Genomic DNA, 24,322 nt, shown 5'->3' with positions numbered 1-24,322 from the left:
ATTAGCGTTTAGTGGTCAGCAGTTGAGCACCACAAAATTCTGCTGTCACTATCAAAGACACAAAGCAGAATAGCCTTCTTCCCCTGCTTTTTCTTCAGGAGTGTTCGGTTCTCTTTTCCAAACGGTCAACAAGCCCGTCCCTCTCCTCCCCGTGACCCGTCGCTCGCCTCCGGCCTCCCCAACCCCAAAGTTCAGTTCCCTGCCGCAGATCAAAACCCTAGCAAACCCCTCCTCCCACGCGGCTCGGTCGGCCATGGCTTCCCCCGCGCTCGGATCTCAGGTACGGACGGCCACTCCGCGCGCGCGCGCGAGCGATGCCGGGCTCGTCTTTTGCCGCGTGCACTCTGGTTACGTTTCGCTCGCTCTCGTTCCGTGCAGGTGGCCGCCGCTGCCTCGGTGCCCGTCGGTTCGGATTGTTGCTTCAAGGGCACCGCGCTCAAGGTGCGTAGCGTACCGTGGTCAGAGCTTTGGTCCCCTTCATTTGGGGAATCTCGTGGCTCGGTCTGTATTGACACTGTAGAACGGTATTGAGAGGGACGTTTTTTTATATACATTTCTGGTGAAAAGTATTAATTACCAATGATATTTGAAGCGAAATGCATGCCACTGGTGTATGGCCTTATTTTGTTGCCAGCGACATCTGCAATTCACTTGAGTTGGTCAGATTTATCGGTGATATTGTCAGTTTGATTATACAGTCAGTACCCAGATTCCCTAGTCAGTAGCTTATTTAGGTGCTAAGGAGTTTGTGCCAGTTTGGATATTTGCTGTTTTCAGCCACTGCAACTTATGGATGGAGTAGCTGATTCCTGCTGAATTCTCTTTCACATAAGCATAATATTTGTTGATTCGGACATTTTATTTTAGGGATGCAAATATTGGCACACATGTAGTATCATGACATTCCTGCCCGAAAGGGTTATGATGATTCTGCTCCTGCATTTATGTGGTCCTTGTGATGTGTGATAGTAGGCTTACAGGATTCACTTGTTCTATTCAGGGTAACAGTAATCTAAACTTCCGGAACAAGCCATGCATTGGGATGGCACTAGCATGGAAAAACAAGACCCAACAATCGCGACATCTGAACAAGGTCTTCTGCATGTCTGTTCAACAAGCAAGCAGAAGCAAAGTTGCTGTTAAACCCATTGAGCTGGAGAATGCAAAGGAGCCACCACTTAACTTATACAAACCAAAGGAACCTTACACGGCCACAATTGTCTCTGTTGAGAGGATTGTAGGACCCAAAGCTCCTGGTGAGACATGCCACATTGTCATTGATCATGGTGGCAATGTTCCGTACTGGGAAGGACAGAGTTATGGTGTCATTCCTCCTGTAAGCATCTCCTTCCTAGTCCTGCCAAGCATAATGCAAGACTTCGATAGTTTTTTTTCCTAATGAATTTATACCTTTTGTCCTTCCATTGTTGGCAAGTGTGCAATTGACACTTCATAGTCTGCAATTTGTATCCTTTTTTATTGTTATTCGATTCTTTATTGATCACTTTTGCTATAAATAAGATAGTATTATTCAAATTATGCTGTGGATATTATGGTTATATCTTGTCAGAAAATTGTCTGTATACAGCGTATCAAATATTTCCGATTCTGTGACTGTTGATAGTGACGGCAAACAATGTTAAAACCTAACTATGACTTGGGCCCTTGTCAAAAATTGCTGGGAAATCCTAGCTCGGTTGCTGTTAGTGAGACATATAAAAACATGTAGGCCTTTGTGCAGAGAAGACTAGTTAACACCTTTTTGTGCAGAGAAGACTAGCTAGCAGGCTCTTAGACTCTGTGACTCTAAAAGATCTATTTTCTTATCCCTTTTAGCAGTCCTAGTCTAGTGTTGTTGGCTTTCTCCCCCCTTGGGCTGTCATAGCTCTCTGGTCCACCTCGGACCCCCTCCTTTCTGCTTTTGTACAGTTTCTCTCATTGTTTCTCGAACAGTTGTTGAGCTCTTTATTTAAATATAACTTAACAGTGGGGGCCTCCCCTGCTGTATTTTCAGTTCATTTTTTTCCTTTTTTATCTGCATCTGCTTTTACTGTATCTAATATCTTTGTTTCTCACAGACTAACATATAATTTGTTGTCAGGGAGAGAATCCAAAAAAACCTGGATCTCCAAATACTGTTAGGCTCTATTCAATTGCTTCTACAAGGTATGGTGATTCTTTTGATGGAAAGACAACAAGCTTATGTGTTCGTCGTGCTGTTTATTATGATCCTGAAACTGGAGAGGAAGACCCCTCAAAGAAAGGTATCTGCAGTAACTTCCTGTGTGACTCAAAACCAGGGGACAAAGTTCAGATCACAGGTATGGAACTGATCTCAAATGGCATGTAAAAAACATGGTTATGTGTATTCTAACACTAAATTATGGCCTCTAACTGCACAATAGGCCTTACATTTTATTCTACATCACAATTATTTCTTCATCATTGATCAAGGTGCAACTCTTGTTCCTCCTTTTTTCTGCGTCTAAAGTACCAATGGTTTAATTTGCTGTAGTAATTATACATGTGGAATGGAGATGAAAATGATGAAATGTGACAGGTACTTATGATGAGGCCTTTGCATTGGTACTCCTGGTGCAGCTTTCTTTAAGTTGTGCCGAGAAGCTTGTTTAGGTCTTTGTGAATACCAAATTTCTTGGTGTCTGATTCACTCCATTCCATTAAAAGATATGGATCGTACATCCTAATCATTTCTAAATTCTAACCCTTTGAAACTTTTTTTTTGAGCAGTCAGCAGTAATAACATTCACCTAGCCCTTTGAAACTTTTGCATGTGTTTTTGGGATTTACTGTCTTAGATTTTGAGATCACGAAGATATGCAAATCTTATTTGTGATTGACAAAAATGTTGGCCTGCGCCTGCCATGGTAGCTGAGTCTGGTTGTTCATTGCTCATCTGAGTTGTCCTCCATCATATATGATGAAACTGAATGTCTACTAGCTTTGAGGTGGGTGACATGTATATGTCGCATATAAAGGATATATTGTATATTCTCGGGAACAACAGTTAGACAGACTGCTATTAATTGATTACCTATAGGATGTAAAATTTGTGGTGAGCGGTGACTACAGTAGTTTCAGGGGTACTGTGTTTGGTGTTCCCATTCTCAGAGTTTTTTTTTTTAGCCAAGTCTCAAATTTGCAGAAGTCACTAACATGGGTTGAACTAAAAAAAGCCTTGTTCTATCATCCAAAGCGGACATTCAAAATGAGGTTGATCTTATGTGGTCCTTACCATGGTAAGGACAAGGACTTAACTGAATAGTATGCACTGAACATATGCCTTTTCCCCCCTTTATGACATGTTTTCTTCTTGATGTTTCTGTTTGTTGGTTGCAGTTCAGGTTTTGTCTCAATACCATTCTTTTTTATTGTAATTTTTTCTTATTGTTGATTATAATACCATTTTCTTATTGTTGATTATAATTTTTTTCCTCTATTAATGCGTTATGTTCTCTTTTTTATTTTTTTTCTTGTTCCTTTTTTATTGGTGGTTCATCAACTCTAACCTATCCCAACTGACTTACTTAAAGGCCTTTGTTGTTGTTCTCATGAGTCGTAAAATTTGTTGTTAAAGCATGTTCAATATGATCACATGTAGAGGGAATATTTAGCTTGACCATCTTTTATTTTGTCATTTGTTACAAGCTGGCTATCCCTTCTTAAGCATCTCATAACTATTTCCCTTCCTGCAGGCCCCTCAGGCAAAATAATGCTTCTTCCCGAAGATGATCCAAAAGCGACTCATATCATGATTGCCACGGGGACTGGTGTTGCTCCTTACCGTGGCTACTTACGTCGTATGTTCATGGAAGATGTCCCAACTTTCAAATTTGGTGGTCTGGCTTGGCTCTTCCTTGGTGTGGCTAACTCTGACAGCCTTCTCTATGATGAAGAGTTCACAAACTACCTTCAGCAGTATCCATATAATTTCAGGTTTTGAGAGTTCATCATGCTTTAACATGTTTTTTCATTCAATCCTAGTGATATAGCTGAGGAAGCTAGTCTAGTGCTTTGTTCTTTTGATCATGGTGGCCACATTTCGTTCAAAAAATAAATCATGGTGGCCACATGTAATGCAATATCTAGATGAAGTAAAGGTTAGCGGTTATTGTTGAGCTGAGCCAAGTGTTGGTGACGTTGCAGGTATGACAAAGCACTAAGCAGGGAGCAGAAGAACAAGAACGGCGGCAAGATGTACGTGCAGGACAAGATTGAGGAGTACAGCGATGAAATCTTCAAGCTGCTAGATGGCGGTGCGCACATCTACTTCTGCGGTTTGAAGGGGATGATGCCTGGGATCCAGGACACGCTCAAGAGGGTGGCTGAGCAAAGAGGCGAGAGTTGGGACCAGAAGCTGTCACAGCTGAAAAAGAACAAGCAGTGGCACGTGGAGGTTTACTAGTAGGTTATGAAACGCCAAAGGATTGTGATTGTTTCGGCGAGTGAGGTGAGAAACTGGACATATGATTGAACGATTGTTGTGGTGATGTAACATTGTCGACTTTATTCATAAGCTTCTGCTCCAAATTGTGAATAAAATGAAGCAGACGGTTTTTATAATTGTTACTATCTATCGGAGAGCATTACCGGTACCAGGGTAAATTTTTTTTAGCTCGTTTCACATAACTTGCTAAGCTATTTTCAAGGGTACATGTCCTTGATTGATGCATATTCTGACTGTTTATCTGAGATGCATTATTGAATTGTTGGGATGTGGGAGTATATCATTATCATAGCTCAGTCAACTTTGGCACCCCAATCAAAGTGATGATTTTATTTTTTTATTTTATATAGAAAAGCAGAGGCTATCATCTCCACTGTCTCCCTCTATTCTGCTGGGGGAAAGAATTATAATATATTGCTAATCTTATGGTCCTGCATTCCCGCATGATTGCCGCTTCAGTTATGGTTGCTTGATGCTTGTCTGGTCCACGGTCCACCCTCCCGCTTCAAATCATCTGCTGCAGCGGGTTTCGAGTAAGGAGAGACGTTCGGTTTCTGACTCGCTGCCTTTTCATCACCTTTTCCGCTGTCCTTCTCGACATGCAGGCACAGGGGACGTGACAAAAAGAAGAGCTGTTCTGTTCACCTGATCTTCATGACCTGTAAAGTTTACGTGTCCGTCCGTGATCTGTAAAGGTTCGCCACTCTTGCAACAGGTTTTCAGGTGTTTCTACTTTCTGGAAGTAAATAAATAAATACATTTTCGGGCTGCTTGGTGTGAACACATCACCGCTGGAGTAATAATAATAGTACTACTACACGAGAACGTGACACGGACACCCGTTGTTATCATGCTTCAAATGCTGTGTCCCGTCTAGAGTTCTTGATGACTGTGAGTGAAGGCTCTTTAACCTCTCGCTTGGTGACAAATGCGCCTACATTTGCTGCCCAAGCTTTGCGCAATGAAAGAAGCCACACATGGTTCCTGTCTGTCGCACCTGCTCTGCCACGACGTCGACGGTCAATCAGCCGATGTGAACATGCCGAGTACCAAGATATCTAGATCTGCTGATCTGCTACCACTAAGCTAACAACAAGTTAGATCCAAGTCCAGTGTCTTATCTGAAACAATTACGTGGAACCGCATGGCGACGACCTCTCAAAAATAAATTAAAATGTGCTGCCATTCTGCAACACTGGTTGCTTGGCAAGCAGTGCTAGAGATGAGACACGTGCTGTGTTGCTTCGCGCAATGAAAAGCTCTTTTTGATTTTTTTTTTTGAAAAAAGAAACTCTTGAGATGATTTTTTTATATTTCTTCAAAAATGTAGTACTATCATCTCTTTTTAGAGAGAGAATTGTACTAATTCACACAAAATGCTAATGGCAAAAGCCATGGCCATGAAATAAAGTGGAAGCAACAAAAACCAGCTGTCCACTTGTCCAGGCAAAGCCGGCGGCATCCCCACCTCACGAGACCACGCCCCGGCCCCCGAGGACCGATCCGACGGCCACCCTCAAATCCCGCACGCATCTTGAGGAGCCCGCGTTCCCGTACACACGCCACTGAGGCCATCCAGCTCAGCACCCCACGGGCTCCCACGTCCCACCACCGGTCCACCGCCGACGTCCGGGCCCCACGTGCCCCATACCCGCATTACCACACGTCCCATCGTCCCAACCACCCCCACCGCCGCGCGGGCCCATCCTCCAACGGGCCCACGGTGCAGCGACCGCTCAGGCACGCCTCCGCGCTCTCCCGCGCCGCCTACGTGGCCCATCCCCGCCGTTACTCCGCGCCCGGCCCCGATGTCAGTTTTACCCTCCTCCTCCTCCTCCAGAGGAGAGGCGTGTGCAGAGGTGAGGTGAGGTGACTCGTTCTCCGCTTCGCTTCTCCTCTCTGTTCGTTTGGCCGCAAGTGAGCGCAGCGGAGCGGCAGCGTCGTCGTCTTCCTCGTCGCGATCACCGGTCAAATCCCAAGCCAATTTGTTACTGCCAGGGCTCCGATTCACCACCAACACCACCCTCTCCTCTTCTACTGCCGCCGTTATCCCCAACCCGGCACGCACGCGCTAGGCGGGGAGCAGCTGAACCCCACCACAGCCGTCCGCGACGGCTCCGACAGTCCGACGGGGCGCTGAAGCGGCCTCTCAGGCTCCTTCCAATGGCGCGGATCCAGCCTGTAAGTCGCTCCGTGCCGCCGTGCTTGTGCGTTCGGAATTTCCTGATGGTTTGTTGGGGGTTTGGGCTGCTCGAACTCGCTGGTGCGGTTCGGAGCGGGGATGGTCGATGCTGTCATGCTTCGTGGCTGTAGTTCGAGACGCTTCGCGGGCGTTTTCGCTAGGGTTTTGCTTTGCCGTTCTGGTGGATCGAGGCGGACGCGCGGAATCCGGTGGCTTCATTGCTTAACCGTGCTCTGCTTTTGGTGCGGGAGGGCGTGGAGGGTTTCGGGGCGAAGAAGAGCAGCACCGGTGTGAATTGCTCTGCTCTGCTTCCAGTGTCCAGTACTACTTCACTGCTGTTGGTTACTTCGGCACGTTTTTACCGTGGCTGAGTGAGAGGAATGTAATTGTCTGTGGTACTGCCTGGCGTTCTGTTCCCGTTGTGCAATTGTCGCTGTTGGCTATTGCTCTACGTTGCACCGATACGGGATATGGATACGGCGATACCGATACGGCGATACGTTGATACGGCATTTTCAGAAAACAAGGATACGCCGATACGGCAAGTATATAAATATACCAAAAAAATCACAATACTCCTATTAAGAATAATTTTCACTCTAGTAGAATAATCAACAAATAGAGATGACAAAATATAGACATGGCTAGTACCATGAAGCATTTAAGATACTTGGTTTCACACTAGCAGAAAACTAAATATTGTTTTTAATATCCTTACAGCCGAATAATAAATATTAGGATACTACAAGTTTTAGGCTAAGTCTGCTACTACATCTATTGTGTACGTGTGGTGGCTAGTAGGGTTTTAGTGTTGTGTAAATGGGCCACAAAAATGAGCTGCTAACTTGATGGACTTCAATTTGAGATGTTATGGGCTGGGAAGTATCGGGAAAGTATCGGTCTAGTATCGACGAAGTATCGGATTTATTTTATTTATTTTTATTTCTCTATTTCCCCGATACTTCTCCGATACCGTATCGGCGCCGTATCGGCGTATCGCCGTATCGGATACGTATCGCGATACCGGTACGGCGATTCAGAGAAGTATCGGGGTAACATAGCTATTGCTTCGCATCCGTCACCAGAGTTCCTCTACTCTGCGTTAGCTCTACTGGATGGCAAAGGATTTGGTATTTGATAGACTTGTTATGACAAACGCTACTGGTTAGTGAATTTGAGAACAGTGATGCATTTCAGTTGCTACTTGCTAGTTATTACTCTAATTCTGGAGAAATGTTACACATAGTATGTCACATAAGTATTACATCTGTTGCATATCAATTATAATTAAACATCGCTTAAACATTCAGCATCAGGTTGTGCATTTTTGCGTGTTGCGCTGAAGCATGGATCATAATGAAGTATTCTGTTTTTTTTCTTTGGTTAGGTACCTTATTTTTTTTTAGATAATGGATAAGTTACCTTATAACATGTCAGCAAAAAAAGGGGACAGAAAATGGTAACATGCCTAGTTGACTCGTTCATGTTGTTAAGGTCTAGTTGAGGCATCATTCCATCATCGACATTTTTAAGCCCATTTGACTTTATGACTTGACCCACGATTAGTTATCATGCGCCTGTGCCTTACTTTCACATAAAATACTTGTTTCCATAAGCAATGTTAATTGCGAACCACCTCTGGCAGATCTACTGGGTATCTACTATCAGGAACTATTTTCTTTTAACCAAGAGAGAAACTTGCATGGTTAAGTCACTAATCTCATTTCCTGTGAAGTTAAGTATATCTTGTTTTCATGAGAGGCATCAGGTTTATTTGCCTCAGTTCATAAATTCATATTGTAGTTGGCGTTCTAGTTTACTATCGGCTGACAAATCTTAAACAATGAATGTTGCAGGTGGTGGATGAAAGAATGGACCCCTTTCTTGGTAGATTGACTAGACCAACCACCATTGACCAATCCTGGTGTACTGCTCCGAGTGGCCTGTCCTTGTTCAACGGGCCTTTTAACGAGTTCAAGGATGCAATTGTGCCGTCGTCAGGCTTGTTGTCCCACAATTGCTGCTCTGATGTCGCAAACAACTTCGAAGAATTTGCAACTGCAGTTTCAAGGTTACATCAACACCTGGATGCAAATGTAGAAGTTACTTCCACAGAATACTTAGATTTGATGAAATTGGAAGTTGATCACCAGCTTAATAAGCTCTCCGAGGACATAAGGGTCTTCAAAAGCTATAACTTGGCTCACAAATCTGATGCAGATGGTTCATGCTGTACAGTATGCCATGTTGGGAAGCTAGCTGAGATAGATGATGGGTTCAACAGCTTGAAGTTGCTGCTGGTTGTGGTGTTCCAACAAATTAGAGAGATGCTCACAGTAGTCAATTCTTCAATTCATGATCTTCAGTGGGAGCATGAGTTACAGTTAGAAGTTACCAGCATTACTATTGGAGACTGTGTTAGAGGTCTTCAGGATGAGCTCGAGAGGAAACTGTATGAGCAAAGTTCCATAGTGAACAGTCTAAGAAAAAACTGGCAGGAAACTGTGGCGCAGTGTGCTTCCATACGTGAAGAGCTAATTGCTATTTCTGATATTCTGTTACCTTCTGAAGAGGAACCACAAATTTCCCTCTGTAGGCATGAAAGTTTGGGTAGCTGGAGCGACAGATGGAAGTTCAGCTTTTTCAGAAAGCGAACACACCAGGACCACTCTCTGTCTTCCGGAGAAAACCAGAATTCTGCAACACAGAAATCTATAAGTCCCAGTGAAGTTATATCAGAAAGATCCGACTTCCGACATCTGAAGGGCATGACTAGACATGAAATGCTTAACTATTTCAGATCTGAGATCAGTAAATTAAAAAGGCTGCATGAGTTGGATTTGCAAGAGAAAACAGAAGAGCTCTTCAAATTCAAACGAGAGAAATGGTCATTGGCTCTTAAGTATGATGTAGAATTTGAGCCTTTAAGGAGGAAATTCCCTGAGGTCATTTCAAGATTTGACCAAATCATGTCCAATGGAATGGCTGCTGCAGCACCTACAATCTGCAGTAACAGTGATGCACTTGATGAAAGGAGCAAATTGAACAGTAGAATTGATTCGCTATTCTGTGAAAACCAACATCTTCGGTGTTTGCTTGCAGAGAAGACAAAGAATATTCAGGAATTATCAAGCCAAATATCTGATGCCACCAGGAAAATGTCACTTCAATATTCATTAGAAAAACAACTTTTGAGACAAGTCAACAGCAATAAAGTAGAATATGAGGATCTTGTTATTGAAAGTACTATCAGAGATGAAATTTACCAAACTGTTACGAGAAACTTGGTGGATAGTCATAGGAATGTCTTGGAGGATACTGTGCAAAGTTTCCGTGCCCAAGTGTCCTCACTTGAAGCCGCACTCTCAGAAAAGGACAAGGCGTTGTGTTTATGTAATGAAGAAAATCAGAAGCTAAAGGAAAAGTTGTCAATGCTAGAAAAAGAGCATTCCATCCAAAATAATCAGCAAGATCTAGATCTAATCAAGCAAGACAGTGAGGAAATGATTCTCCGTGATATTGAGATGGAGCCACAAAGATCATGTGAGATTTCTGATCCAGATATACAGTATGAAGAGCTCATCAAGCTGAATGAGGTTTTAGAAGTTGCCTCAAGCACCGTAAAAGAAATGGAAACAAAAAGGTTGAATCACAGTGATATCCTAGGTAAAAGAGATCAAGAAAAACAGCTTGATTGCATCCTGGTATCTATCATGGATTTGTCAAAAGAATTTGTGGAGATTGAACATAGAATGCCAGATGATATAAAAGGAAACGAGAAAAAGTATGTGCATCTACCCCTTATTTTTGCTTTCAGAATGCAAAATAAAATATTTCAGCATGTTTTTTTATGACTGCTATGACTATTGACATCCTTTTTTGAGAACCTGACTTGTGTTTTTGGTTGGATGCAAAATAGTGCTTGTAAAAATCCTTTGTGTTGTCGAATAATCCATACTCTTGATGCTAGCACAAACTGATAAAAGAGCGTGTTGCATTCAGGACTGAAAATCTGAAAGATCGATGCAACCATATGGTACAACAGGCTATCGTACTGACAAAGAAGGGCCTGTGGTATAAGCAAATGCTTGACACAAGACGTTCTGAGCTTCGAAAAGCTGAATCTGAAGTATGTTTTCCGTATCTGCTCAAATTATTTACTTCTTTGCACAGTAGCCCTTCTTCTTTTTTTTTGTTTACAGTCCAGCACAAAATGGTTTCTCTCTATTTAACATGGATGCAAACATTCAAGGATCTTATTGAAGGCTCATGCTCATTCATGTGTCAAATAGCTGTATTTATAAGTTTAAAACTGCAAACAATCAAGTTGGAGTAAGATAGAATACTCTTTGCCAACGGGCCTCTAGTCCATCTGGTTGGAGAGCCTCAGCGGCACTCCTCAGGTCCTGGGTTCGACTCCCCGTGGGAGCGAATTTCATATTGTGGTTAAAAAATTTCCCTAATCTGTCCCAGGACAAAGCACAAGTCAAGAGCCGGCCCATTCACAGGTTATGGTTCCCTGTATATGGATGGGGCAGGGGTTTCTAGGATTTTCTCGATCTGTGTGAGAAGATTTTCTTCTTAAGTACAATACTCGGGAGGGCGGTCTTGACCCCTCCTAGGCCGAGTTTTATGATAGAGTACTCTTTTTTTTGTTTCTGGAACATGTAGGATAACTGCATATCATTATATTAAGAAGACAGAGGCTTTAGAACCTGTACGCATCGGAACCACTCACATCATAAAGACAGAATACTCTCAGCTCTGCTTATTTTTGTAAACAGATCAGATCAATTTGAGTAATATGCTAGGTGCATAGAATTTATTTGGTCCATTATGTGCCTTTTTCATTTCTGTAGTAAAGTGCACATTATAAAGTAACTCTCATAGATGTTTAGGCAGGATGTTCGTTCCTTTTTAATCAGCATGGCAATTTTAATTGAAAAGCAAGATAATGTCAATTAGATATTCTGATAGCATGCAAGTGAGTCACTGATGATCTGAACCCCTTCTGCTTTGATATTTTATACCTGATCGGTTGTTGTTGGACTACGCTTCTATTAGACTACAAGAATCATGTTGTTTCAAATTAACATCGCAACTTGTTTAAATGTTTTTTCTGTTTTAATTAGGTTGACATTATGGGAGACAAGGTTAATGCACTTTTGAGTCTTGTACAAAAGATATATGTAACTCTTGAGCACTACTCTCCTGTTTTTCAGCATCATCCTGTGGTAATTCTCTCAAGTGTCAATGTTTTAATTCTCCTATCTTCCCTAGTTCTTAATCATTTGACTGGTGCTTCTTTACACGTGAAGTGCCTGTTTTTTTTAACAAAAACTTTGCAGCTGTATTTTATTTATTATTTTCTCTATCATACCTGAGAACTCACAATTTGATTCTTTTGTTCATAATGAGATGCTCGTACATGGTCTCTTATGATGATTCATTCATATCAGAAGGGCAGAGTATAATTCATAATTGATGCTGTGCATGCAGCTGTTGGATGCTTTCTTGAAGACATGCAAGCTTGTTGCAGGTATAAGAAGCAGACAAAAAGAGGACTTACAAGATACAACATAAGTTGGAGCAGCAAGGTGAGCTGGTACTTTCTTATCAATCACTATATGAATACCTTCAAGCTGTATTTTTCATACAAGCAAGGCTCCAACCCAGTTGGATGCATTTCTGATATTGCCAAATGTTCACTAAAAATCATTGTGATGTCAAACTCCTATATTTTCATACCACATCATTACCTTGTACCTGTACTTTTGCTAAACATCCATTACAAATTATATGCAAAAATTTTATATTCATATCATACCACATTGTGACTACATAACTCTTCTAAGAGGAAAGCAAAAAGCAGTTACTTGTAACCACCAATGAAGGTGTGGCATCCTACTTCTGGTGGGTTTGGTCTGAGTAGTCTAACCAATAATAAGCTACCTAAAAATCCCCATATGCTACTCTATATATAATTACTGATGTGGCATTGTATTGTCATCACATTGATGGAATCATCCGTCAAGAATCTGCACATGCCACAAAATGTATGTGCATATATGAGACTCAACCTCAGACTTCAACACTATGCTTGAATGTTTTATGTTTCCTTTAGAACAGATTTTTTTATTTTTATTTTTATGAAGTGCAATGACTGATTATTTCCTTATTGGTGATTTTAGTTTAGAGTGGCTTAAGGGACATGAGAGATATTAATTTCATGGTGGAGGAACAGCATACCATTGCAAGGCTATGAAATTGATCCATGGCCAAATTGACACTGCAAATCTGCAGCTAGAAGGAAGCTGAGGTAGTCCATTCGACTGAATTTTGAAACCTAGGGTATGCATTTCAAGGGCATAATATATTTCTAAATTGTAGCAATGCATTTTTCTAAACATCATATGGTAATGGATGCAGTTATACTGTCGGCACTCACTCCGCAGATGATTGGATTCACATCCTCTATGATGTATGTAGAAGTGAATACACCTGTACAAATTATGATAGTTCAAATTCTGTGTGGGTGATCACAGTTTTGTCAGCAGCCTATATAGAAATAACTTAGCTGTTATACAAGCTCTAGTCATATTGTAAGCATAGTAACTTATAAATTTTGGAGTCCTGGCTTGTACTAATGGTCTTGTAAACCTGTACAGATCTTATGTACAACATTTGTCAATTTTCGAGGAAGCAAACCTTTTTAGGGCAATGAAATAGTTTTCATATTCATAGTTATCCCAAGTTGCTTGATCTATATTTATGATTAAAACTTCATTAGTAGTTTCTTTAAAAGAAATTGAAATTCCATAGTGATTGAGCTTTTGAGTGATGTATGCATGGCTGATTGCTATAACTTACTGTTGCCATTGCTTGGTTGTTTGCATGAGCAGCAGATGACAGAAACTGAGGTAAGTGGAGTTTGCTTGCTATCACAGATTTGATGACTATTTCAAATTTCACCAGAACAAATCACGCGTATTGACACACATTTTCTTTCTGTTACTCTATTTTTATCGAAAGAAACTACCACTAAATCAAATTCCTTGTTGTAAACCTTTCTTTCTCGAGAAGATTACAACCTTTTCAAGCAATCTGTTACATCAAATGCAAAAGGCTAGGTGATGATTCAGCACTAAAACATAATATACAATAATTTGTAGGATGTTTCATTATTGAACAGTTCTAATATCGCCATCTAATTCACTTGCTATAGCATTCCATGCTAATAAAGCTGCACCAACAGCTGGCTCCACCTGCAGGTACAAGCAGATACAGACCTCATAAATACTAATTTGGCAAATTTTGTAGTAGGATCTGAACATGTATCAGTTTGTAAACCGTGTATATCCAATATTATTCAAGCATACACACAGCTCAGTTTTTGCTTCCCCATTTCAATTAAATCTTCTCTGAGATATTTGTTTCCACTATTCAGCTTATTAATTCTTGAAGGTTGCTTAATCTGAAGAATATTTGTTATATTCTGCTCACCTTGGGATGTATTGGATAGGCACCTGGGTAATTCTTGGTAACACAATCGATCACTTCGTTCCCAATGTCCCACCTTTTGTTTGCCTCAAGGACTTTACCAACCATAACAAGTGGAAATGGATGCTTGCCATCTGCGAAGGAGAAACATCTTAAGAAATTCTTCCATGAGGCATTCTACTAATGCAACTTTGAGGGTCTTGTTTAGTTCTACATAACCACTGTTTTCTTTATCAAAAGTCATTTTTTGTAATGAGATAACTCTATTATTAGATATATGTAAATATATATATATCTATATATCTATATGCAAACTATACAAGTATTTCAGGGGAGGGAAAATCAGAGAGGATTCTTGTGTCACCTTCACCACCAAGGTCAAGCCTTTGCACTACAGCCTTGACACTGGAAGCAAGTTCTCCAACTGAATTGTGTAGGATCTTGTTTGCCACCTCATCACCACTTTCAGCTGATTCTACCACAACTGGAAGAAGATCAGCAATACGAGCCCATGATTGGTCTTCATATGTCCATCTGTTGTCAGAACAATGAACAGGTAAGTAGAAGTTGTCACTGTGCCTTGTAATAAAATCATTATCGTAACTTGACAAGTTTTTATTGACTTATCAATCCTAGACTGGAATATGTTCCTTTACTTAAAATAGGGCCAGTCAGTAGTCAAACTAGATTTCTCTTAATTCGTTTGGTGAAACTGCGCTACAGAAGTGTTTAGATTTGTTTGTCGAACTATTTTCAGGTTGTTCTATGTGTAAAGCCGAAACAGTAAGTTTCAGCAAGCCAAGATGGCTTACCCTATCAAGTCACAAAAAAAAGATGGCTTACCCTATCAATTCGTCTGGCGATGCCAGTCCAAGGAAGTCAAGGATGTTGTTTGTAAGCGCTGTTTCAGGGCCTCGGCCATCATAAGCTCTCACCACTGCTGTCAATGCCTGGGCAGAAATCCCATATCCACTGCATGTGACATGCCATATAAACCGGTCAAACAAATCCACCAAGGGCAGCCACCTTGACATAGAGTATATATATGAACCAGCTTCCACTAACTGATTCAATTCTCTTGTATTAAAGTTACTGTCATGGATTAGAAAACATACTCCTTTTTGACTAACCTGCCCCAATCACCTAGAACCGGCCCTGCACCTGCTGCTCGGGCTTCCCTGCCATCACTGGTGAACCCATAAGCTATGGTCCCTGTCCCTGCGATCAGCACGCATCCGTGCAGCTTGCCCATGGTTCCACTGGCCAAAGCCGCCACTGCATCGTTCTCCACAAACAGCTTGACATGGCTTGGAAATATGTCCCTGAAAAAAAGTGTTTGCCTGCACTGAGTCGGAGAGGAACTTAACTGAAAAATAGACTGCAGTTTCAGTTGACAACTGTCTGAATTATAATGTTTTGCTAAATTGGGCATATATATACTAGACTGACCTGAGCCAATCCAACATTCTCTGCTGATCGATTGGATGGTTGACGCCTGCTACGGCCAGGCAGACAGCACAGACATTTGATCGTCGCCGGCGCGCCTTGAGCAGCGCCTGTGACATCACTCTCTCCAGTGTCTCCCTTGCCCTGTCCTCTGAACAATCGGAACAAGAAAAGTAAACAACAGCTTCTTTTACCACTTTTACATTTTTTTAAAAAAAATTTAACCAGCAGGAAAATCCCACAGGATTGTTTACTGGTTTGTTTGTTACCCATCACGATCATTGCTCGTCACTGCAGGAAACTTGAGGAGAGCAAGGAGCTGCGATGGTTGAGCGAGTCCAGGTGGTGTTACCTCCGACGGAGTTGTGGTTGGAGCAGCCGGCGACGGTGCGGGAGAGGACCGGGAGCGGGTCGTTGAAGGGCATGGCGGCGGGGATGCAGACGCAGACGGTGTTGCTGGCACCGCCGTCGACGCCGAGGATGACGCTGCCCATGCGCGGGCTCTGGCACTCCTCCACGTCCCACATGTCCCGCCCCGTGTGCCGCTGCATCTCGATCGGGCCCTCTCTGCCTGCTGGCCTATACACTGGAAAGGAAAGAGAAGGGGACCCTCGAGAAGGAGGAGAAGGAGAAGAAGAATCTTCTCCGGCCAGGCCACCAACTTCTCTGCTAGTATGCAGCTGAGGTGAGCTTTTGCTGCATATATATGTACGTATTATTAGGTCCCCGTGGATGTCTAGCCGAGGCGAAAGGGACGGGGAGGAGGAGGAGGAGGAAGACGACGGAGGGACCGACCGCGGGGGGGAAATTCGGAGGGCGGCTGTCCGCACGCGCGTGCTGTGTCCAATGCCGCGACGGCAGAGTTGTTTACTTGGCTGTGCCGGAGGAGGGGCCTTGTTGCGGTTGTTGGTTTGCACGTCACTTGGTGGCAGGAAGGAGAAAGAGAGAGCGCCGCTGTTCCATTCCGTTCCCGGCTGGGGCTCCTGTTACTGACCTTCTTCCTTGGTGTTACGCGCTGATGTTACTGATGACAGCACTGGTAAGAACGCCGGAACCAACCAGGTTAGTTTACTGAGCACTTTTGTGTGCATCTTCTGCAGGTCTTGTACTTTGTATGTTGCCAGCTGCCTTCTCTTGATCACACGTGTGGCGTGGAGATATTGCCCTAGGTGCTGTGGGCAGGTCCATGGTAAAAAACAACGGACGTCCATGCTAAACAGGTCAAATTCTACCTCGAGCTGTTACTCCAGATTCCCCTTGCCAAGTTTATTCCCAGCTCTCCTGTTGGTTTTCACATGGATGGTTTATGCAGATCCCCTTCTCTGAAACCTGCCGCTGCTGCAGTTCTTACACCGAGCTGAGACCTAGTGCTCCTGCAGTTTACTTGGGTTCAGATGACATGTGTTTCGTTGTCACCGCAGTGTAAACTACTGCAGACCATTGGTGCTCCAAATGTCAAGCGTCTGCAGGTGGATTCAACGCCCGTTTACTCTTGTTACGCCATGGGGTCTGTCTGGTGGTTCGATTGACACACGCTGGCTGCCACCGGTGACAGGACAAAATCCTCCCTGCCCTACCCTACCACGCTCAGCACGGCCCCTTTCATCACAATCATTATCTATTATTACATTCTACACGAAATATGCTCGATTCGCACTATGATAACCCTGCGTCGTTGTCGCCCCGTCGTTTTGTTGGATCCAATCCCCTGAATGCCTCTTCTCCTGCCATATGGCTTGTTCCTGGTGAGGCTGAGCTACACGACGTTCAGAAGGGGACACAAGGGACCTGCATTTATACATCGGGAGACGTCTCAGGTTTGCACTGCACCCAAAACGACCAAGGGGAAGGAAGGAAGGAAGGAAACGTGTCTAGCGCAATCTGGAGAAGCAGTTGATCCCCAAATCTTTGCGGTTGTTTTTGGATGCGCGTCCACGACCTGATGTTGATCCAAATGGCTCCATCGCTGACACATGATTCCTCGTTCGGTCTCGTGCTGCCATCTTTCCAATCTGCATCGGTTTTTCATTACCTCATCATAGACTACTATTCTACTAAACGACCCATACCAGCGTGCTTATTGTTTTTGCCAGCGACATGCACAGCCCAACTAGACACACTAACAAGGCCCATTAAACACCTGCTGCCGCCCGTGGTAGGTCAGAACTAAAACGAATTTTGGGGCAAAATAAGCGTCTTTTTCTTGGTGTCTTAGGAATCCTATAATCTTGCTGTTGTCAGTTTCCTGCATTCTAGATTCTTATAGAATTTCATTTGCATAGGCATTTCAGCTCCAATATGTTTTTTCTATTTGTCTGAATTTTATAATCCTATATTTAAACGAAGGCCATAGTAAAAGACTTGTTTGAAGTCACTCTTTCTTTTTCTTTTTAGTTGCTAACTAGTACTAGCTATTACCAATATGAATCCAAACAGGGCCTACTAAAGGATGATTTCTCACGTTTTTATACCTCACAAAAGTCATGGGTTACCAATAGGGTAAGCGTAGCAAGAACGTATATTGAACTATCATGGTGTTCAATAATGAAATTTCTGCTGGCACAAAAATGGTAACAATACTACTTTTTTATATTAACATAAGGTACTTCCCTACAAATGGTTTTATAAATATAAAGGTGTTCTGATTGTTGTGACAGCTAGTTACAGACTTGTTGTGTTGTGGTTCTATACAACACGGCCGTAAGGATTTTGAGCTGAAAAATACAAATTATATGTTGACATCGACACACAATATTTTCTAGGCCGAGAACATGCAATTCACCGCATGCACTGGGAGGAAGGTACATGAGCAGTGACACGAGCAGTAAAAGGGGTTTAGAACAGTAAAACAACAATCCTAAATCGTGTCGAACTGTATTTGAAGCAGAGGTTGCACAATGACTGGCGGGCAAACAATAATTAGCACGCGAACAGTGATGTCCGAGTGAGCAGTAACTGCCACGTTGTCCATAGTAACTGCCGTGTGGACATACAGAGGAGGAGCCTTTCATTAGGTTTGTTTTAGGAGTAAATCTTATATGTTTCGTACATTTGGCAAATGACACTGAAATGTGGAAATGGTCAGGTTGTTCTATGGGAGCATTAAAACTATTGTAGAGCGTGCAACAACAATTTCTTCACCTCAACAGGAACTCCGAAGCTTGCTGAACGAGCTTATCCACTACAATTTTGTAGGCCTTTTCAGTAGGATGGAAGCCGTCCCAGAAAATATAATCAATTGCATTTGGACATGCACTCTGATATGCAATGAATATGGCGGCATTTAACACTGTGCTACCACAACAGCCTTTGTTGACATCCTTGAAACCTGTACAAATATGGCTCATTCTTTAGTCATGTAGAAATGATCATAAGAGCAGCCTTGTAATATATCCAAGTATTTGGGTACAACCAAGTTGTAATAGTCAAACTATACAATAGTTGTCTCTATTTGTCTATAAAAACTTTTTTATTGTTGCTTTTGCCAATGTCTTAACTTTTGTTTCATAATCCACTTTATATTCACTTGATATCTAGGCCCACCATTGTATAGCCTCATGTGCTCAACTTGTTGCTTGCATGAGAGCCAAGCTCTCCCATATCACCTTTCTTCTCTCCTTCACATCAGCAAAAATGCTGACTAGCTTGGCTATAAGACTATTATCGTACTTGCTCTAACGAGAACAAGCCACTAACTATTAGGAAATCCTCCTCATGAGTGGTCATTGAAGAGAGTAATTGGTCTTATTAGTGAGTAGGCCCACACATCATAGGTGTAGGTCAAGAAAGTACCAATAATCTTATGTGCATCTAGTATTTGCAACTTGACTTTCAACAGAAGGGATAGGGAAACAAATGTTTAGCTGAAACCCTTTGAGCACTAGAGAGAGCCTCCAAGAGAGAAGAAAAAGAGAGGGAGAAGAGGGATATTATTGAGGAGATCTTGCTATAGATCAAAAGAAGAGTTTGTCCTCAAGGTTGTGTAACTACATCTCTACAACTTGGTACCTCTAATTTGAATTCTACCATCATTTGGTGAGGTATTTCTTCACCCTAGTAGCAGCCCCATATCTTATTATTGTTGTCCAAGATATGTAGATCTTGATGTATAGAAGCCTCTAGTGCTATTTAGAGATAAATTTGTTGTAATCCATAAGCAAATAATGGAAGATGATTTGGCTAGCATGGTCCTATGGTTCTTACCTTGATTTGGGGGTTTCCATGTTATATCTAGCATTTTGTTGTTGTGATGAAGTGTGGCTGCAACTAGTTGCAACTGCTATTGGAGTGACGACTAGCTGCAAGTGGTTGTGATTGTTGTTAGTGTTGATTGTGATGAATTGCAACCAATTGCAACTGAAGTTGATGTGATCATAATTGGTTGGAATCAGTTGTGAGAGTTGCCATTCTTCCATTTATATGTGTGATGCATATGTTTTCTTTCATGAATAGCTAATGACCTTGGGCAAATTTCAAATTGTGGTGAAATTAGTGCTTCTGTTGTCACTAGCAAACTGTGCCAGTGTGCTTATCCTAACAATAAATAAAAGCTCTTGAGAAAGAAGATGTACAAAATACCGATACTTGTATATAATTAGATTAGTTTTTCATATCTTACAGCTAAATGTGGTCTATGATGATATGAAGGTTGGTTAGTAAGCTTACAACATCAATCAATATTATTGGGTTGTAGCAGCGAATAAAATGTAAGACTTACCGTATGAAGCTGGATTCTGAATAAGATCAAGCAAGTTGTAGTATATGTCAAAATAAACAATCTTTGATCTAGAAGCACTTTGTTCTGCATTCAATCTCTTTATTTCCTTTGAAATTCTAGAATTATATAACTGTGATGCTTGATTCCTTAATAGTTCGCATTGACGTGACGTGCTTTCTCCTAGTGTTATTTGTGAAGGACAACATCCCAATGGTGGGACACCAACAAATCCAATCCTCTTAGCTCCCATATCATTTAGAGTCTACAAAAGAAGAGAGCATTAAAACATGATGTCTTTCTAGTACTATACAAGGCTCTAAAGTGCAAGGTTGTCTTGTCAACCAAGCAGCATCATAGGGCTTTTGATTTCTATAGAGACCTTAGGGATATATGGTGATGCCTGGCCCAAGTAAACTAGTTAAATCAGTAACTAAACAACCCTTTACTACACAGGGAAAATTTCACCATGCAAGGAGAAAACAATACGATGTCACATCTATTACTATAAAACAATCATTGAGAAGAGTTAAATGTCTCAAAGCTCTATTAGTTTGTGTAAGGGTTCCAGTTAGTTGTGCGACCTAGGTACATGTCCATACCTCCAGCATATGGGCTTCTATTGATGACATGGCATTTCACCAGATAGGTTGCGAGCTGACCCATCGGAGTCACCGCCCACTACTTAAGAACCTTTGTGATATAAAGATGAGAGATGAATAGACTCCAAGAGGACCTAAACAATGATGATGCAGTGGTGGATCTTAGGGGGTCATGGGGGCTCTATCCCCCTATTGACTTGTCTTCATTACAACTAAAAGGAAGATTCGAGAGAAAGAAGCGAGGGGAGAAAATGATGAAGAGAGTAAAGATGTGAGTGAGGAGAGGAAGAAGTAGCTAGACCGCTTAGAGTTTGATGCTTAGTCCACTCTCTCAATGTAATGTGTCACCAGGGCGTTGCCATGCTTGAAGCCGACAAGAGGGAGAAGACGACAAGGAGAGGGTGATGACCATGCATGCCCGTGTGATGCTAGCATGGTGCTTGTTGCATCTAGGAGCTCATAGTGGTAGCACAATTTGAAAGGCATGTGACCGGCGAGTGTGACATTGACATCATATCAAGGGTGTGCCATGGTCACATAATATCCCTAGAGTAGGGATGGCCAAATTCATCAGGATTAGTATGCCACATCAACATTAGTATAACCTAGGTGACATAACTTAAAAGGTTTATTGATGGACCCCAAAATCAGTTGATAGGCCTAACTAAAACCACCACCCAAGTTGATAAATGTCTAGTGCATTTAACTTTAGAAAAAAAATACACTTGTTTGCTTTAGTTGAAATCTTCCTCAACATCTTAACAAATGATAGAAAATATATTTGCATAATTTAGGGAGCAACAAAAATAAATATCTAAATTTCTGTAGAGAATCTACGACAAATGAGGCAAGACTTTTGTGAATAAAAATATGATACAAGATATAGAGAAATGACCGGAAAGATTAGAATTAGCAATAATTACCTTTGTGAAGTTAATCGCCGAAGAGACAAGAAAGTCCACGTATGAAGGAAGATCATATTGGTGGCGTCTCAAAGGGAGAAGAAAATAATTGTTTATAATGTCATTTGCCCCCATTAATGTAAAGAAGACACCTTGTGAGATAACTCGTGTCATTTCCTTCTCTCCAACCAAAGCTGTTAGCTTCTGCTTGTAGTCGTGAAATAGTTTAAGTTGATCGGTACTCGACAAGGTTGTCTGCATTAATTTGCATGTCTCAGCTTACATAACAATTTTATTGACGGAAACAATAATAAAGAAACTTCAGCATTGAGATATATAGCTTCTTGGTTTGAAAAATATATATACACATATATAATTACCGCAAGCGTGGATGTGAGCGGATCATAGCCACTGCCTCCACAAGCAAACGCCACACCTGTGAGTAGGTCCTTTAGTTCTAGATCAGGACTAAGGAAAGGAGGCAGCAGCTCCTTAATACCCAACTTGGAAGCTGTTCAGAGATAATTGCACTATGAGAAAGAAGTTACGATGTTTCACCCAACGTTGCAGTAGTACTGGTGATGATTATAGCACTATTAAAGAACAAAGACCTCTCCAATTTTCTTCATATGTCACTCATGTGTTCGAGCATTCTAGTTTAAAACTGAGATACTAGATGCATCAGCGGCCTCTAAACCTATCATGGGATGCGGATGCGGTCCACGAACTTTGAAAACGGATTTCTAGATCCACTTTGTTTCAGCTTGTAAAGCAACTTCAGGTTCCATGCGGCCCGTTTGGTTGTCGTTCTACCTTTTGGCAGTAAAAGTACTTTTCAGAAGCTGAATCAAACAACATACATAATATTCTCGATGATTGAAGGAAGGTTACATGCATCATTTGCTTTTTTTCCATATAATATGTACTAGAATTTTTAAGATACCTTATATTTTTAGTATATGTATGGTAGCCGCGCCAAGTCTGTTATATGTTGATCCCTCCAAGTAATATAATATTTGGTTCTTTATTTGCAGTTTATTAAGTTGCTCATGCACACATACACACCCTATATAAGTGCATATATGCATGCTCTGTACCTATGGCATCAGACATGTCTAATCAAATTTCTTCCTACAATACTTCAGCAATAGTTATAAAAACATAAATAGTTATGAAAACATAATCGTGCATCCATTTCTAGTCATAGTTTTACTTTCACTTTGTAGTCAAACCTTTTTAACTGGGACCAGATTTCTATAAAAGGAATATGCACAAACATGTAGAACATAAAATTAGTTCCATTCAATTGTTCGTAAAAAAACATCTTGATAGAGCTTTTGTTTGAATATGTAGGCAATTGGCGTATTCTTTAAAAAAACAGAACACAGTAAAAGTCTAGTTAATTTTGACTCGGGACAGAAGTCATAGTGAATGATGACTGTAATTTGAAAGGGATGTTTCGAGCCCGTTTGTTTGTCTTATAAGCCGTATTTTTTCTTCTAGTCAACCGTGTTTTTCTCATACAATAAATCAGTGAATAATATTTTCAGCCATAGTTTTTTAGACCAGCGAACAAAAAAATACCTACATATTCAAACAAAACCTGCAGAACCACAATAAATAAGCCGTACTTTGATGTTATAATTATTTTGAAAACCGGAAAAGACACACTCCACATAGAGATACAGTCGGCAACATATAGGATAGGCGACTACCCTACGCACGTACCTAAGAGGTCCCCAGGGACCAAGCCATTGGAGAACCTCCCGGTGGCGACGCCTCCGGGGAAGTCCTGCCCGTACGGAGGGAAGTTGGCCCTCGCCTCCGTCAACCGGTTGTTGGTGTTGCCGGGGTCGACGATGGAGTCGCCGAACACGAAGATGGCCGGGATCTTCGGCCGCTGGTGGTCGTTCGTAGCGGCGGCGAAGCCACCAGCTGCTGCCGTCGTCGTCGTAGCTTCGTCTGCATGGACGACGACGACCACCAGCGCCGCCGCCGTGGCCACGAGCAGTGCCCGGACGAATCGGCACCACGGCGCATGGGCATTCCCCGTGCAGAGACAGGGCGTCAGAGACTGAGACGCCGCCATTGTTGTCAGGTCGTCGTCGCTTCTCCACGAGTTTTTATTTATAGCAGCGCGCATGAGCGCAGACGTGCACCCACTCCACTCTGACGACGCCATCGAAAAGGAAGAATTAGTTGCTGTGAAGTGAAAAAAAAGGGCCGCTAACTTGATTGTTATTGCCACTTCTTCCGGCTTATTACTGTTACAAATTGTCACACCCATATTTTAAGAACAAAATAGGATGCATAAAAGACTCATATGTGCTCCAGGAATAGTCGCACACATAAGTAGACAAATCTCAAATGTACCATTGCAGTGTTTATTACATAGCGGAATATCATAAATCACATAGTCTCATACAAAAATGATAGCATAAAGTAATCCACGCTCTCGACGGAAGCTCCACACAGGGACACTGTTGACTGGTTGACTCCAAACCTAGT

At 42.0% G+C, this 24,322-nt stretch overlaps 4 protein-coding genes and 1 long non-coding RNA gene across 10 annotated transcripts; 3 read left to right on the top strand and 2 right to left on the bottom strand.

The window, feature by feature from the left end:
- On the top strand, window positions 85–4,616 carry LOC8079925 (ferredoxin--NADP reductase, embryo isozyme, chloroplastic). Its single transcript, XM_002461407.2, has 6 exons — window positions 85–280; window positions 379–441; window positions 1,001–1,336; window positions 2,102–2,321; window positions 3,717–3,957; window positions 4,168–4,616. The coding sequence occupies exons 1-6, from the start codon at window positions 254–256 to the stop codon at window positions 4,424–4,426; spliced, it is 1,146 nt and encodes a 381-aa protein (XP_002461452.1). The 5' UTR covers window positions 85–253; the 3' UTR covers window positions 4,427–4,616.
- On the top strand, window positions 6,293–13,397 carry LOC8086405 (WPP domain-associated protein). 6 transcript variants are annotated; one of them, XR_002449957.1, is made up of 7 exons: window positions 6,294–6,649; window positions 8,507–10,434; window positions 10,653–10,779; window positions 11,783–11,884; window positions 12,150–12,247; window positions 12,842–12,969; window positions 13,080–13,397. XR_002449957.1 is itself a non-coding variant. In XM_021453069.1 (6 exons), the coding sequence occupies exons 1-5, from the start codon at window positions 6,632–6,634 to the stop codon at window positions 12,231–12,233; spliced, it is 2,259 nt and encodes a 752-aa protein (XP_021308744.1). In that variant the 5' UTR covers window positions 6,293–6,631; the 3' UTR covers window positions 12,234–12,255; window positions 12,842–13,397. The 6 variants fall into 6 exon arrangements, 4 of the variants coding, with proteins under 4 accessions (XP_021308744.1, XP_021308745.1, XP_021308746.1 ...); XR_002449956.1 differs by having other exon boundaries at window positions 12,842–13,001; window positions 13,080–13,341; XM_021453069.1 differs by having other exon boundaries at window positions 6,293–6,649; window positions 12,150–12,255; window positions 12,842–13,397.
- Window positions 13,670–16,268, bottom strand: LOC8086404 (N-acetyl-D-glucosamine kinase). The gene is made up of 7 exons (XM_002459298.2): window positions 15,949–16,268; window positions 15,600–15,747; window positions 15,281–15,472; window positions 14,994–15,122; window positions 14,515–14,684; window positions 14,154–14,284; window positions 13,670–13,915 (listed from the first exon to the last, which is right to left on the bottom strand). The coding sequence occupies exons 1-7, from the start codon at window positions 16,145–16,147 to the stop codon at window positions 13,832–13,834; spliced, it is 1,053 nt and encodes a 350-aa protein (XP_002459343.1). The 5' UTR covers window positions 16,148–16,268; the 3' UTR covers window positions 13,670–13,831.
- Window positions 16,147–17,476, top strand: LOC110432511. Its single transcript, XR_002449958.1, has 3 exons — window positions 16,147–16,281; window positions 16,697–16,816; window positions 16,909–17,476. It is a non-coding gene; the product is annotated as an uncharacterized LOC110432511 (long non-coding RNA).
- On the bottom strand, window positions 17,923–23,996 carry LOC8086403 (GDSL esterase/lipase EXL1). Its single transcript, XM_021452777.1, has 5 exons — window positions 23,543–23,996; window positions 22,195–22,325; window positions 21,836–22,069; window positions 20,314–20,575; window positions 17,923–18,924 (listed from the first exon to the last, which is right to left on the bottom strand). The coding sequence occupies exons 1-5, from the start codon at window positions 23,994–23,996 to the stop codon at window positions 18,734–18,736; spliced, it is 1,272 nt and encodes a 423-aa protein (XP_021308452.1). The 3' UTR covers window positions 17,923–18,733.

This window comes from Sorghum bicolor, chromosome 2 (assembly GCF_000003195.3).
Source record: "Sorghum bicolor cultivar BTx623 chromosome 2, Sorghum_bicolor_NCBIv3, whole genome shotgun sequence".
In the NCBI taxonomy this organism is placed as follows: Eukaryota; Viridiplantae; Streptophyta; class Magnoliopsida; order Poales; family Poaceae; genus Sorghum; species Sorghum bicolor.
This window is presented reverse-complemented; position numbering and strand designations above follow the sequence as displayed.

What these genes read in the sequence shown, in the direction of transcription:
- LOC8079925 (XM_002461407.2), top strand. Translation starts at nt 254, where the DNA reads ATGGCTTCCCCCGCGCTCGGATCTCAG. An exon ending in TCAAGGGCACCGCGCTCAAG is followed by an intron (nt 442 to 1,000) that starts GTGCGTAGCGTA and finishes TGTTCTATTCAG; the next exon opens with GGTAACAGTAATCTAAACTT. An exon ending in GTTATGGTGTCATTCCTCCT is followed by an intron (nt 1,337 to 2,101) that starts GTAAGCATCTCC and finishes ATTTGTTGTCAG; the next exon opens with GGAGAGAATCCAAAAAAACC.
- LOC8086403 (XM_021452777.1), bottom strand. Translation starts at nt 23,996, where the DNA reads ATGGCGTCGTCAGAGTGGAGTGGGTGCACGTCTGCGCTCATGCGCGCT. An exon ending in GGTCCCTGGGGACCTCTTAG is followed by an intron (nt 22,326 to 23,542) that starts GTACGTGCGTAG and finishes ATCTCTGAACAG; the next exon opens with CTTCCAAGTTGGGTATTAAG. An exon ending in TCAGAATCCAGCTTCATACG is followed by an intron (nt 18,925 to 20,313) that starts GTAAGTCTTACA and finishes ATATTTGTACAG; the next exon opens with GTTTCAAGGATGTCAACAAA.
- LOC8086405 (XM_021453069.1), top strand. An exon ending in ATAAAAGGAAACGAGAAAAA is followed by an intron (nt 10,435 to 10,652) that starts GTATGTGCATCT and finishes TGTTGCATTCAG; the next exon opens with GACTGAAAATCTGAAAGATC. An exon ending in TTTTTCAGCATCATCCTGTG is followed by an intron (nt 11,885 to 12,149) that starts GTAATTCTCTCA and finishes CTGTGCATGCAG; the next exon opens with CTGTTGGATGCTTTCTTGAA.
- LOC8086404 (XM_002459298.2), bottom strand. Translation starts at nt 16,147, where the DNA reads ATGCAGCGGCACACGGGGCGGGACATGTGGGACGTGGAGGAGTGCCAG. An exon ending in AGAATGTTGGATTGGCTCAG is followed by an intron (nt 15,473 to 15,599) that starts GTCAGTCTAGTA and finishes ACTTTTTTTCAG; the next exon opens with GGACATATTTCCAAGCCATG. An exon ending in CCTATCCAATACATCCCAAG is followed by an intron (nt 13,916 to 14,153) that starts GTGAGCAGAATA and finishes TTGTACCTGCAG; the next exon opens with GTGGAGCCAGCTGTTGGTGC.